General features: G+C 40.8%; 1 protein-coding gene across 1 annotated transcript in view; it reads left to right on the top strand.

Moving 5' to 3' along the window:
- The first annotated feature begins 223 nt into the window (after window positions 1-223).
- The window catches only part of LOC136879233 (uncharacterized), a 38898-nt gene continuing 25531 nt past the window's right edge, over window positions 224-13590 (top strand). The window contains exon 1 of the mRNA XM_067153041.2: window positions 224-506. Within this exon, the coding sequence (XP_067009142.2) occupies window positions 439-506 (68 nt within the window). The 5' untranslated portion in view covers window positions 224-438. The remainder of the gene's footprint in view (window positions 507-13590) is intronic.

Here is a 13590-nt window from a genome sequence, read left to right on the forward strand (position 1 = left end):
TTTTTCCTGTAAGGCCCAAATCTTTCTAATAACCTGATTTTCTACAGACCCTCAGTGTGTTTCCGAATTATGTGAACGGTTCATTATACAAAAGATATAAACTCAGTAATGAACAAGGAGCAATGTATTCTTGATTAACGGAGAGATAACACTTCTGAAACTTCAGAATGACTGGGGGCGGCAGATGGTTCATGATATCCGATCTGTCAGTTATCCGCTATCACTGAGGAATGTCTTATCACTGCACCTACAGCTGTGGCAGCGTGTGGAACCTTGGAGTAGAGCAGAAAAATAAATCAGTGCTATCATATCTGTAAAATGTTTATCCTCTAAGGAGAGGAAAACCGGAAGGGAAGCCTGTGAAATGTTTCTAAATCCGTGTTGGAGCTCGCCAACGTTCCCAGGAAGTTAAGTGGCAAGATTTCTTAAGTTTGTTCGATGACTTTGGAAACACCGCCCTATGTTTCCTTTTCGAGCAAAAATAAGGGAGTTAACAAATATGTAAGGTAAGTAATAATCCTCTGTAAAGTTTAATTTACTGTCTAAGCCTTTGTTATACCTATCGGGTGATCTGAGTTCATTTATCAACTGCATAAGGTAATAACCGTTCATCTATAGAGGATGAAACAAGAAAGATTTTTAAAAAGCGGCAGAAATTAGTTAAAACTCAACGCGCTCTAGGTAATGTAAAGAGAACGCAAGTAAAAATGTTGTGAGGTGATATGATAATCATGAACACAACTCTTGCATTAAAATAATGCTTCAAAACAGACCACGTGTAACTTCGTTTCCTATGATCTGAGAATAAATGAACTGTTTGTCGTAGAAGCAATTTTCTCGGACACTGAAGTGTAGCTCATACGATAAAATATTGTTGTAGTTTATTTCTTGGCTCATATGAGCAGCAAGTGTCATCTAGGACAGCTCTAGATTTTAGAAGTTGGGTGAGCATATCATTCATTAAGGTGGGCGAACTTATACCAGACTCATAGAACAGTTGAGAATTCTGAGAATCGTGACAAGATGTGCCTATTTTGAGACGTTCCTCTTTACCTTTGACGGCGATTATCAATGTTTGGTAAGCTTCCTTCCATATATGAAGAAGGTTCCTGACAATCAAACTGGCTGTGAGAAATAAGCTCCTACACGTTCTTAAAGAAGAGGATGAATTCTTTGATTCTTTTCAAAATAAAAGCTTTTAAAAAGAATTCATATCGCTTACTATCGATTATTAGTAAAACATTTCAAAGGCGTTATTGTCTCCCTGAAGTGTGGCATTTTGGCTATTCTTGGTCTATTGAATACAGAGTGTAGTTTTGGGGTGTTTTTGGACGCATCCGATGATGTTCAAATCATCGAACGGATAATGGAATCTCCCAATGGCTTCCTTTTAGCTAGTGTCAGGGGGTTAGAACCCCTCCCACTCATGGACGTTTTTGAAAAGAAAATTAACGGAAACTGACAATAAACAAGTGAAAGTCGATTCAAAGTGCTGGATCTTTTGAACATTCACAGAGACATCATTGTAAAACCAACAGATCTCTTGAATCTATTTTCTAAGATGCCTCGAAAGTTGGATTTTATATTGTAATCTGAACACACCATTCACTGTAAAACTGTTGACCTTGATCTGTATTTTAATGTAAGATTTTGCAGTGTACTGCACTCTGAATATCAACATAATTCACTTGTACCAGTGACCTTATAAAGACACTCATGCATGCGCACACCACACACTCACAAGCACCTTTATTATGTTCTGTCATCATTTCGTAAACATAACCCTAACCGCCCCCCTTCCCCCAATCGATCGATCCTGGCTACGCTACTGGCTAGTGTTACCATCGATGTCTTCTTTTGCGATTTTTCCTCCGACGCCTCATCAGGTAGTAAATCTCCTAAAAGTAAACTAAACCCATATCACCCATCTCACAGAATCTTTAATGATCTTAATAACTTGACAACGCCTACTACAGAAAGACACACAGAACTGTACGGAATAGACGCCAGCAGACAGTTGCGCGAAGTCGCCTGCAGTGGACGAGCAGCCTTAATTCTACGTTCATCGGCTGGCACAAACGTTGTTGCTAATATGGCGACGCGAACAAATCCTGGCCTCAGCGAGCAAATGCATTGCGGTCTGAGTCGCCATCTCTATGTTATTCTGTGCTCGTTGACAATTATCTGCAGCGAAGCTTCAGACGCGTAATCTTAATTAAAAAGTACCAAATTCCTGGTTGTGAGAATTTCGTTGTATTTTTCTTGTAAAAAGAGGCAACAAACATATCTGGTGCGAATTTCTTTTTTTCTTTTTTTTTTTTTTGCTAGTTGCTTTAGCCTACGTCACACCGACACAGATCTTATGGCGACGATGGGACAGGGAAGGAAGCGGCCGTGGCCTTAATTAAGGTACAGCCCCAGCATTTGCCTGGTGTGAAAATGGGAAACCACGGAAAAACATTTTCAGGGCTGCCGACAGTGGGGTTCGAACCTACTATCTCCCGAATACTGGATACTGGCCGCACTTACGCGACTGCAGCTATCGAGCTCGGTGGTGCGAATTTCAGCTGTTAAAACAGACTCTTTTTCTTCTTCATAATCGCTGTGGATGACATGCGGAATATGGATTTTATATATACCCTGTGGTTCACCATCCCCTTATTTTTTCCGGAGGTAAGTAACCCAACTAACGCGCATACCATAGTCATCCGAAAAACATTAGTACCTGCTTCTTTATGGCCTTATTACAACCGTACCGTTTATATAATCCTCGCGAACAAGGAAGAAATCATTAGCGGCAGTGTTATCTCTATTATCTGAAATATAATGAATGTGGAAAACGATCACAGCTGCGAATAACACTATCTTACGTTTGGACAGGAAGTGTCTATAAGGACTACAACGTGCTAGCTATACACCACGGCTCGCGGTAGCTAAGGTGGCTAAAGCGCGCGTTACTGCTTTTGCATCAGAGAAGCTGAGTGGTAATAGGTATGAATCACAGGCTGGCGCACTTTTATTTTCGATTAACCCCAATTACAGTGACTATAATATGGCCGCATATCATCCTGCTCCAAAGAAAAGGACCGTTCTTATCCGATGTTACGTAACCAGATTGGACTACAACGTGATGGTCTGTAACTAGGAAGCAGGGTACTCTCTCCATACTCAAAGTAACAAGCGTTCGAAATATCGACCAGTTTACAGTGTTCATTTAACTTTTCACCATCACAGAGCACGTGACATACATTTTAATTCGACAGCACTTTCTCCATAAATTAGCAACAATTCAAAGTGTACCTCACAGGAATACATTGTGAGGAAATGAGTAAGTGCTGTGATGTGACCTGGTAGGGGTGGATTATTATTTGTGTGCGTTGGATTCGAATCCCACGCTGGCCGTCCTGAAAACGGTTTTCCTCGGTTTCCCATTTTCACCACCAGGAGAATGCTGGGACGGCACTTTAATAAAAGACCAAGGCCGATTTCCTTCCTAACCTTTCCTCACCCATCCTTAGGGAAAATACGCCAAAACAGAGCGCGCCCCTTAAAATGAATAGCAAAAAAAGTATTTATTAATAATGTATCCCCGCTGAAATGGAGCACCACTGTCGTTCAAAAATTTGCCTTATGCTGGATTCGAACCACTAAGCTGACGATACTCACACATCTTCTGCTCCAGCCCTTAACCGATTCAGCCACGAAATCAACATACTTGATGCTTGCTAGAGGTTTAGTACTTAAGTATGGCCTCCTACCTAGAAAGTTAACATACGTGTCAAAGTCTTCAGTGAAGGTTTACAGTGTTCATTTAACTTCTTTGCGTTACACAGCACGTGGCATAACCTATTAATCGATCGTATTACGGGTACCTGTGTTTTTTCAAGGCGCAATAAATCTCATGTTTGCAGAATGGTCCTTAGTATTTGGCGCGGAATTGTTCATAGCAGTTTTGCCTTTGCTAGGTCCTGGATCCATTTACAGTGATGACACACAGGTAGGGTAGAGCCTTATTGACCATAAGGAGAAATTTCTAGTTATTTGTTGTCCATAAAACTAAATTATAAGGATCTTTAGGTTATACGTGTTATTTGGGTTGCCTGTCTCCGAAAATATAAGGGGCTGGTGAACCACTCGGTATATAGATGAGAGCCTACTACGAAATAATTTCATGCAATTATTCTATACATGAATTCATGTTTCACCAAAATAAAGGAAAAGAAGAAATATGAATAATGAAACTAATCTAGAAATCTAGAAAATAAATTAGTTATGCGTGTGCTTGCATGCGGGAGGTGGTGGGTTCGAATCCCACGTTGGCAGCCCTGAAGATGATTTTTCGTGGTTTCCCATTTTCATCCCAGACAAAAGCTTGGGGCTGTACCTTGATTAATGTCACGACAGCTTCCTTCCCAATCCTAGCGCTTTCCCATCCTTGGGTCGCCGAAAACCTTGTCACTGCAACGTCAAACCATTAGAAAAAATAAAATTTAAATATGTGTATGTTTTTCTGCCACCAGCAGCACATTTTCTTCTTCTTAATAAATTAAAACATTCAACGCGTTTAAAAATAGGCTCATGTAATGTTACGTCACTCTTGATCCACTTCCCTCTTCCATGTTTCACGAGCAAATATACGGGAATATTGTCTGTTCAGCTGTGATGTTACCCCATTCACGTATACAGTGAGCTTCCATTCAAGCCCACAGAAGCACAAGTCGAACGAAGCAGAGCCCACGAAATATGACGACGTAGCCCGTGCACGCCTTACCAGCATGCGGCATACCCTCAAGGTTACAAGCAGAGTTGAAGAACTTTCGCGTTTAGGTGCTGGCACTGTTCGACCACGGTCCGTTTAGATGAACAAGGAATCTGGAAATAAACTCGTTAAACCCCCGCTCCTTCGAGAATACGAGACAGCTGTGGGCAGCAAATTTTATATTTGGTGTTGTCACAGTTCTTCCTAAATGCACTATAATAATTGTTCTTCCTCATATTACACATAGAGTGAGGGACATAAGTTATTCACACAGCTGGGTTTATATGGAAAAAATGTCAGTTTATCAGAATTAAGAGAACGTAATCAAGTAATGAACACTTGTTTATTAACGTCTCGACTTAAACATATACATACAGAAAATCAACACAAAATGACTCCTTACTAAATAAAAAAATACAACTCATTAGAATATCATTTTTACGTAGGACATAAGTATTCACACAAGACCAAACGCATGTTGTTTCTATAAGTAACACGTCTACTAAATCGTTTCTTAATACTTGGTATGCATTCCTGTTGTTATGGATGACTTGCGTAAGCCGCTTTGGATTGCAATATACAAATTTCCCTGTTATTTCGGAACCAAATGTGTTCTACTCCTGTAGCAACAGTTCCTTTAACCTTTATTTGCTGGTAATGTCATGTTTCCTACTCTTGTCGCCAGCTCGCTAAACAAATGCTCGAGTGGATTGAGGTCTTGGGACTGAGCTGATATTTTCACGGTGTGTGGTGTATGATAAAGCAGCCAGAGACGAACAATTTCCCCAGTACGTTTTGGATCATTATCTTGCTGGAAATAGATATTGTCTCCAATGCCCAGTTTGTCGGCACTCTTCTGCAAATTTTCCTTCAGTATATTCAGGTAACCAAATCTCACCATAATTCCAGAGGTCTCCTACACCGGTAGCTGTCAGGAAGTCCCGTACCATTGATCCACCTCTTCCATGCTTCACTGTAGCCTGGATATTTTTGATGTCCAGCACAGTATTAGGCTTTCTCCAGACCAACACTCGTCCATCATTGTGAAATATATTATATTCACTAATAAATTCGGCCCCAAAATTCATTATTTTCTTACATACTCATTGGTAAACTGCAATCTGGCTACTTGATTTTTCTTAATAATATAGGTTTTCTTCCTGGGGACACTAGCTTTATACTCCGTGCGATGAAGGATTCTTCTGATGGTTCTACTTACGACTTGTTTACCATAATATTCTTCTACATAGGCCTTAATTTCCCTCGCACTACCTTCGGATTCTTCATGACTGCTTTCACTACCACCCTCATTTCTCGAGTCGTCAGTTTGTATGGTCGGTCTGGTCTTTCGCAGTTTTCAAAGGTTTTATTTGTTTTAAATCGCCGTTGGAGACTTTAGACTGTAGCACAGCTTGTATTAGTACATCTGCGGTTTCAGAATATGATTTATTTTGATTATGAAGCCGTGCTATAATCTCTCTCTCAGCAACCGTAGTTTCGTTGGTCTTGCGCACCATTTGAATAACAATACCAGCTTGTACTCTGTACCGATGCTGTGCACTGCTCATCAACGTCTTGTTAACAACTGCTGGGCACTGACTGAATAGGGAGGGGAATGTATCCACTGCCTGTTCAGTTGAAGTACAAACCAGGTGTATGAATACTTACGTCACTGGGTTAATCCAGACTAGTTACGTATTTCGGTATTATTTTCAAACATTTTCCGTTTATTTATGTTGTCTCGTTTACGGTGTTTTGTGATGAAGCATCTCAGTTTATGTTTTAGTGATCTAAACTGTGTACATAAGACAATTAGAAATTTCGTGCCAATATCAGGCTGTATGAATACTTATGTCCCCCACTGTAGATGTTAAGATGAGTCACTGTGTACCAGCGTAACTCCATTCCTCGTTAATTCCAATTCTCTGTCCCGGAGATGCAGGACACATACTTGAACTTTTCACTGACTGGTTTTTAATTGGTTACTCTTAATAGGCTGGACAAGACAATAATAATAATAATAATAATAATAATAATAATAATAATAATAATAATAATAATAATAATAATAATAATAATAATAATGTGGACTGGACAGTAAAGCCAATTTAAGAAAACACCAAACTCCAGAAAGCGTAACACGGAATCACTGCTATAAGGGAGTGATATCGCATAATGCGAATCTTCGTCATTAAAGGACAGTTGTTTTGCCGGAAGTATTATGTGCATCAGGAACTACACCTCTAGGAGGCCACTCCAGAAGTGATGAAATTGGAAAATGAATAGGAAAATATATGGTCCCACTCATGCAAATGGCCAATGGATTAAAAGAAGAACTACAAACGTACGTAGGAGACGCTTCAAATTCTATGTCACGTCTGTAGAATGGGCAATAACAGATTTACAATAAAATGATTAACTATAATCAATTCAAAGAAGATCAAGATCAACTGGTTGGAAGAAATTAAGCAGGCTTTACAAGAATCAAACGCTACAGACGATACGACAAAAGTCGTGAAGTATTTGGAATTCTGGTTGCAAATCACACATTCGTGGAAAAAGCTAAAAAGACCACTGGAAAACAGTGGACAGAAGAAGCGAAAATAACACCACAGCGAATTCATGAAGAGATTTTGGGAGGAGGAGGGATAAGGAGGAAGAGGAGAAGAAGCCGTCAGACCAAGCTAACAAGTTCAGACGTGCTCTTTAATTGAGCATAACGAAGAAATAATAATAATAATCAGTAAAAAGCCTTCTTCACACAGGACACGCAGGCCTCTTGAGAAGTGGGAGGTAAATTCTTTCATTATTCACAACCTCAGCACTAACCCGGCCTTCTTTGACCCCTGAAATTAAATTCGAAAGCCTCTGTTTAGGTTGAATAAGCCCCAGGATCACATTACTCTTCAGAAAGTAAAGACTTGTTTCTAAATTCCTCGATTTCCTGGCAGGAAATCGACACCCCGACCATCCGAGTGAACCGAGCTTTTACTGTCTCGGCTAGGCAGCCTCCAATTGTACTCGTATTTCACCATGACGAGGAATTTCTTTGGTCAAAACGTATTTTCATTCACGCCTAAAATGTACGTGTAAGACGAATCCTAAATCAATTCTATGGTATATTATTTACAATTTTAAATAAACCAATAATAATAATGTTATTTGCCTTACATCCCACTAACTACTTTTTACGATCTTCGGAGACGCCGAGGTGCCGGAATTTAGCCCCGCAGGAGTTCTTTTACGTGCTAGTAAATCTACCGACACGAGACTGTTGTATTTGAGCACATTCAAATACCACCGGACTGAGCCAGGATCGAACCTGCCAAGTTGGGGTTAGAAGGCCAGCGCCTTAACCGTCTGAGCCACTCAGCCCGGCTTTAAATAAACTGGTATTTATTTATTTATTTATTCATTTATTTATTCATTTATTTATTTATTTATTTATTTATTTATTTATTTATTTATTTATTTATTTATTGTTTGGCATTCAGTGCCGGGAGAGTCCAAGGACATGTTCGGCTCGCTTGGTGCACGTCTTTTGATTTGACACCCATAGGCAACCTGCGTGTCGTGACGAGGATGAAATGATGATGAGGACGATACATACACCCAGCCCCCGTACCAGCAGAATTAACCAATTATGGCTAAAATGTCAGACCCTGCCGGAATCGAACCCAGGACCCCTGTGACGAAAGGCCAGCACACTAAGCATTTAGCCATGGAGGCGGTCTAATTTGAACGAACGGGGCTCGAACCATATAAACTTCACGCATTAACGACCATGGCCACCAGCTCGGCTGCAGTTCTTTCTATTTGACAACCACGAACGATCTGCGCATCTGGGTGTGAGTTGATGAAAATAATGAGGAAGAAAGAGGGTGAAACGTGGTGTCGGCACATAGGCTACTCCAGTCGAATAGCACCAAGGGCTTAACGAACGATGGCAAATGCCCCCACTCCTTATGAACACTGCGGATAGTATTGAAAAAAAATCCAGGCTTTTGGCACGCTATCTAGTGATTAGAAATTGTATACCACCACTTCTCCTACGTTGCTGGCCAACATTCCGATGGAGAAATGCTTTCCCGCTAACGGGACTTAAACGGCCATCCATGGCATCAGACCGTAGAGACTTGACGCCTTAATAATCGTAGGAACCAGGTGGGCTTATATAAACTCGTCTTAAAGTGCCAAAGTCTGCAAACATAGTCAATCTTCTATTTTATTTTATTTTCACTCGAAAAGAAATCCTTCATAGAATTTCTAAACAAAACTTTGTTGTACACCGGTTCTAAGATAATGACAAAGTTTGTTTACAATATTATCAATGCCACAGTGTCAATCATAAAGTCGATACGTAAAATTTTCGTGAGGCACACAGAGATATCAATGTGTTCAGGGAGGTCCCCATTATTCTTTCAGCCTGTAAAAGGGTCAGAATTTCACCTTTTCTAATCCTACATTTACTCTCCTCATGTTTTCATCATCATCATCATCATCATCATCATCATCATCATCATCATCATCAATGTCCCACTCCAGTCGCCCGGTGTGCTTAACAAGCCTCCTCCACTCCTTTCTGTCTTTCCACTTTTCCTGCTTCATTACTTCCGCCACATCCAATCCAGCTTTTCTAATGTCCTTCCAAATCTGATCCATCCACCTTCTTCTCGGTCTTCCAAATAGCCTCTTTTCCCTAACTTCTCTTTCCAATTCCCTTCTTGCTACCCGTTCCTTTCCCATCCTTTTTACATGTCCGAACCATCTCTCAACCCACTTTTGTTTAATCATTGTCATCGTCTTGAAACACACGTAAAAATGTTTGTCCTTTTTGGGTGTTGATGACTGAAGTGTAAATTCCCTTAATTTGAATGCGTCATATTTTACATGTGTGGTATAAGTACTGGGATTAGGCCTACTTAAGTTTCAATGAAATCTGTACGACCAAAGGCAGACGACACATTTAGATAAGAAAATGATTGATTAGCTGTGAAAACCATCTATTGTTAACAGAAGGCTCAAGTTTCACGCATTTTTTCAATAACTCTATAATAACTTGCCTGGGTTTTTCTTTTTCATACATATCAATAAATAAAATCATCGTAATTCCCAAACAGTGTAAATAAATATATTTTAATGTTCTTCGATAAGATTGTAAATAACCACAGACGTTCCAGTTGGCATTATTGCTACCCGTGCCGCCGAGTAATATTTTACGGGAAGGTACAACGAGTTAAAAATTGAAAGTGAGAGAGCTAGGCACAAATGGAATCAATGGTACACTCAGTTTTGGGTCCAATGATTGACACCCCACGTCCCCAAGTTTAGAGCCTCCGAGGAGTCACTCCTTTTTTTACGACGAGTAGAGACTGAGGAGCTGACAGGCATGAGAAGCAGCGGACCCAGTCGCACACAAGGCAAGCAAGGCAGCTAAACAACTGGCATTTCCCTACCTGCACATCTAGCCGGACAGTAGTCGTCTTGGCAAGCCGAGGAGACATATTGGGTTGTATATGTCACGGTTTTTACGACAGGCAGAGGTTACCGCAGATGTATTATATGTTCATCCCGTCGCGTAAAACACAGTTCTTAAATGTGAACAAATTTCAAAAAGTTCGTGGTGGTGGTGGGGGTGGTTTCTGATGAAAGGGCTTATCAAAATTACCAACCACCGTTGGAGAAATTGAAGAGAAAAAAGGAAGAGTAGAGGTCCTTCGAAGATCGACACTATTGCGTAAGAAATGAAGGATCATATAGGTGAGAAAATGCACTCTTGTAAGCCACGTCAGACTTATATCAGGGCAGGAAAAAAGACTGGGATTGGCTGGAGAAGTCGGACATGAAGGTTGAAAAGGGGTGCTTAACACAAGATAGTAGAATACATTTCACGCTCAAATGGTGTCCCGTTATTGGCATAAACATCTCTCAAACTGTGCATCCTGAGAGAATAAAGTAGGAGTTTACAAGTGGTATCGTGTGGCATGAGAAAGGCGATCCGAATATAAAACAATGATCTCCAGGCAGTTCCGGAGACTCGAATAAACTGGCAAAAGGAAGAGTGTTTTTTAAGTCTTACAAGTGGTGAAACACTAGGAGTTTTCTTCACGAATTGATTGATTGATTGATTGATTGATTGATTGATTGATTGATTGATTGATTGATTGATTGATTGATTGATTGATTGATTGATTGAATCATTCATGATACTACTGTCTTACATCTACTACTAGTGTCACCACTACATCTTTTTAATATGTCGCCGAGCAGAGTAGCTCAGAGGTTGGCGAGTTCGATCCCGGCTCAGTCCGGTGATTTTTGAAGGTGCTCAAATATCCCTGCCTGGCTGTAATATTTACCAGCACATACAATAAATCCCGCTGGAAAAATTCTGGCATATCGGAGTCTCCTTATGCCGTATTACTATAAACTATTATTATTATTATTATTATTATTATTATTATTATTATTATTATTATTATTATTATTATTATTATTATTATTAACACTTTTAATATGTAGGCCCTACTACATTTTTGTGAAAATTCTACAATACCTGATTTAATTACAATATATGCAAATCAATAAACAAGAGAAAGTAAGAAATGTTTTATTAATCACTATACTTTTCAGGACCGGATATGTCCCTTATTTACCGTATGCCCTAATCGACCATTCCTTTCAGGATTTCTGCATCTTATGCCATTCCTTTTTATTGGCAATAAACAGCATTGAACATTTGCGAATCTATTGCCCTCTGTGGGTGGGGCGAATGAATACATCCTCAGCATCTCCTGCCTATCGTAAGATGCGACTAAGAGAGAGCCTCCAGAGGTTCTCATTTAGGGAGCGTGGGTTGGCTACCACGGGTCCCCTAACTGAGTCTGACATTAACAACCAAACCCCATGGCGCAACAGCCCCGAAGGACCACGGCCTACCAAGTGACCGCTCCTCAGCCAGAAGGCTTACAGATTACGAGGTGTCGTGTGGTCAGCACGACGGATACTCTCGGCCGTAATTCTTGGCTTTGTAAACCGGGCCCGCTATATCACCGTCATATAGCTCCTCAATTGTAATCACGTAGTCTGAGTGGACCTCGAACCAGCCCTCAGATGCAGGTAAAAATCCCTGTCCTGGACGGGAATCGAACCGGGGCCTCCGAGTAAGAGGCAGGCACGCTACCCCTACATCGCGGTGCCGGCTGAGCCTGACATTGCTCCCACTTAATTATGTCAAACTCATCACTTTCATCTTTCTTATCCGACAATTTATTTCCTTCTAACCTCGATCCCGACGGTGTCTTCACGCCTTTCGTGGCCCTTCCCTTCCTTTAGCCGGTACCTTCATTCTTTAAAACCGTGGAGCTCTTTCACTTTTCTCTCTTCCTCTTAAAACACCAACAACCACCACCGCCGCCGCCGCCACCACCAAAACCAAAACCACCACCACCACCACCACCACCACCAAGAAAGCTCGAAAACGAAGCATATTCCTAGTATCTAGGCTAACGAAAGCAGAGACATCGCAGTGCACTCTGGCGAATTTAACACCGTAAAACAACTAGACAAACGAAACTATCTAGACCAGGGATGGCAAACATTTTCCGACTAGCGAGTCAATTAAAGTCTTGTTTGCATCCAGGAGATAGTGGGTTCGAACCCCACTGTCGGCAGTCTTGAAGAGGGTTTCCCGTGGTTTCCCATTTTCACACCAGGTGAATGCTAGAGCTGTACCTTAATTAAGGCCACGACTGCTTCCTTCTCACTCCTGGGCCTTTCCTACCCCATCGCCATAATAAGACCTGTATTTTCCGGTGCGACGTAAAACAAATTGTGAAAAACAGTCTTGTTTATTACTTTTTACTGCCTACTGCCCTATCGGCTATTTTCCTTTAAAGTCATCATGAAACTCATTCGACTTCATTTAGGTATCAGGTTACATTACCCACAGTATGCATTCGAATGCATGTTTCATGATGTTATTTTAGGAACATAACTGAAAATTACATTTTAAAAACAGGTACATCTTAAGAATAAGGTATACACCCATTTGCTTTAAGTAATAAAATTTGTAATAAATATGGCCATAGAATTAACGGAGACATACTTCTGTCTTCTTTCTTCGATTTTGGCGATCTAAGGACCACGGAAAGTAACCCTGTGCATTCATCTTAACCCTACTTTTCTTGACTTCCGATAGTTCTTGTTAATGTTATTGGCTTTACGTCCCCACTAACTACTTTCACGGTTTTCGGAGACACCGAGGTGCCGGAATTTAGTCCCTCAGGAAGTCTTTTACGTGCCAGTAAATCTACCGACACGAGGCTGTCGTATTTGAGCACCTTCGAATACCACCGGACTGAGCCAGGACCGAACCTGCCAAGTTGGGGTCAGAAGGCCAGCGCCTCAAACGTCTGAGCCACTCAGCCCGGCCGGATAGTTCTTTATCCTTTGACTTTGCTGTTTCCTCCTCTCTTGTGTCCAGATGTTATTATTACCTTTCCTCTTTTCCCTCTCCTGGAAACCCTTGACATTTTGTATCAATCCTCTGAAAGTTGTTCTGTCTTGTACTACATCATCTGCTATTCCAATCTCTGTCATATCTTTTCTTACTCCTTGGATCCACTGGTTGCCATTCTTGCTCTTGTAAACATGGTTAAACACTCGTTTCGTCAATCTACTGTCCTCATTATGTGACGAAAAAATGTAATTCTCCTCTTTTTGATCGTGTCTAACAGCCTTTCATTTTCTTCATCCTTGTACCCAGGATCATTATTCCGCCTATGTCTAAACTCTCCTTCCTTCGTTTTCAATGGTCCCCACATTTTCCT

Source organism: Anabrus simplex, chromosome 8 (genome assembly GCF_040414725.1).
Source record: "Anabrus simplex isolate iqAnaSimp1 chromosome 8, ASM4041472v1, whole genome shotgun sequence".
Classification (NCBI taxonomy): domain Eukaryota; kingdom Metazoa; phylum Arthropoda; class Insecta; order Orthoptera; family Tettigoniidae; genus Anabrus; species Anabrus simplex.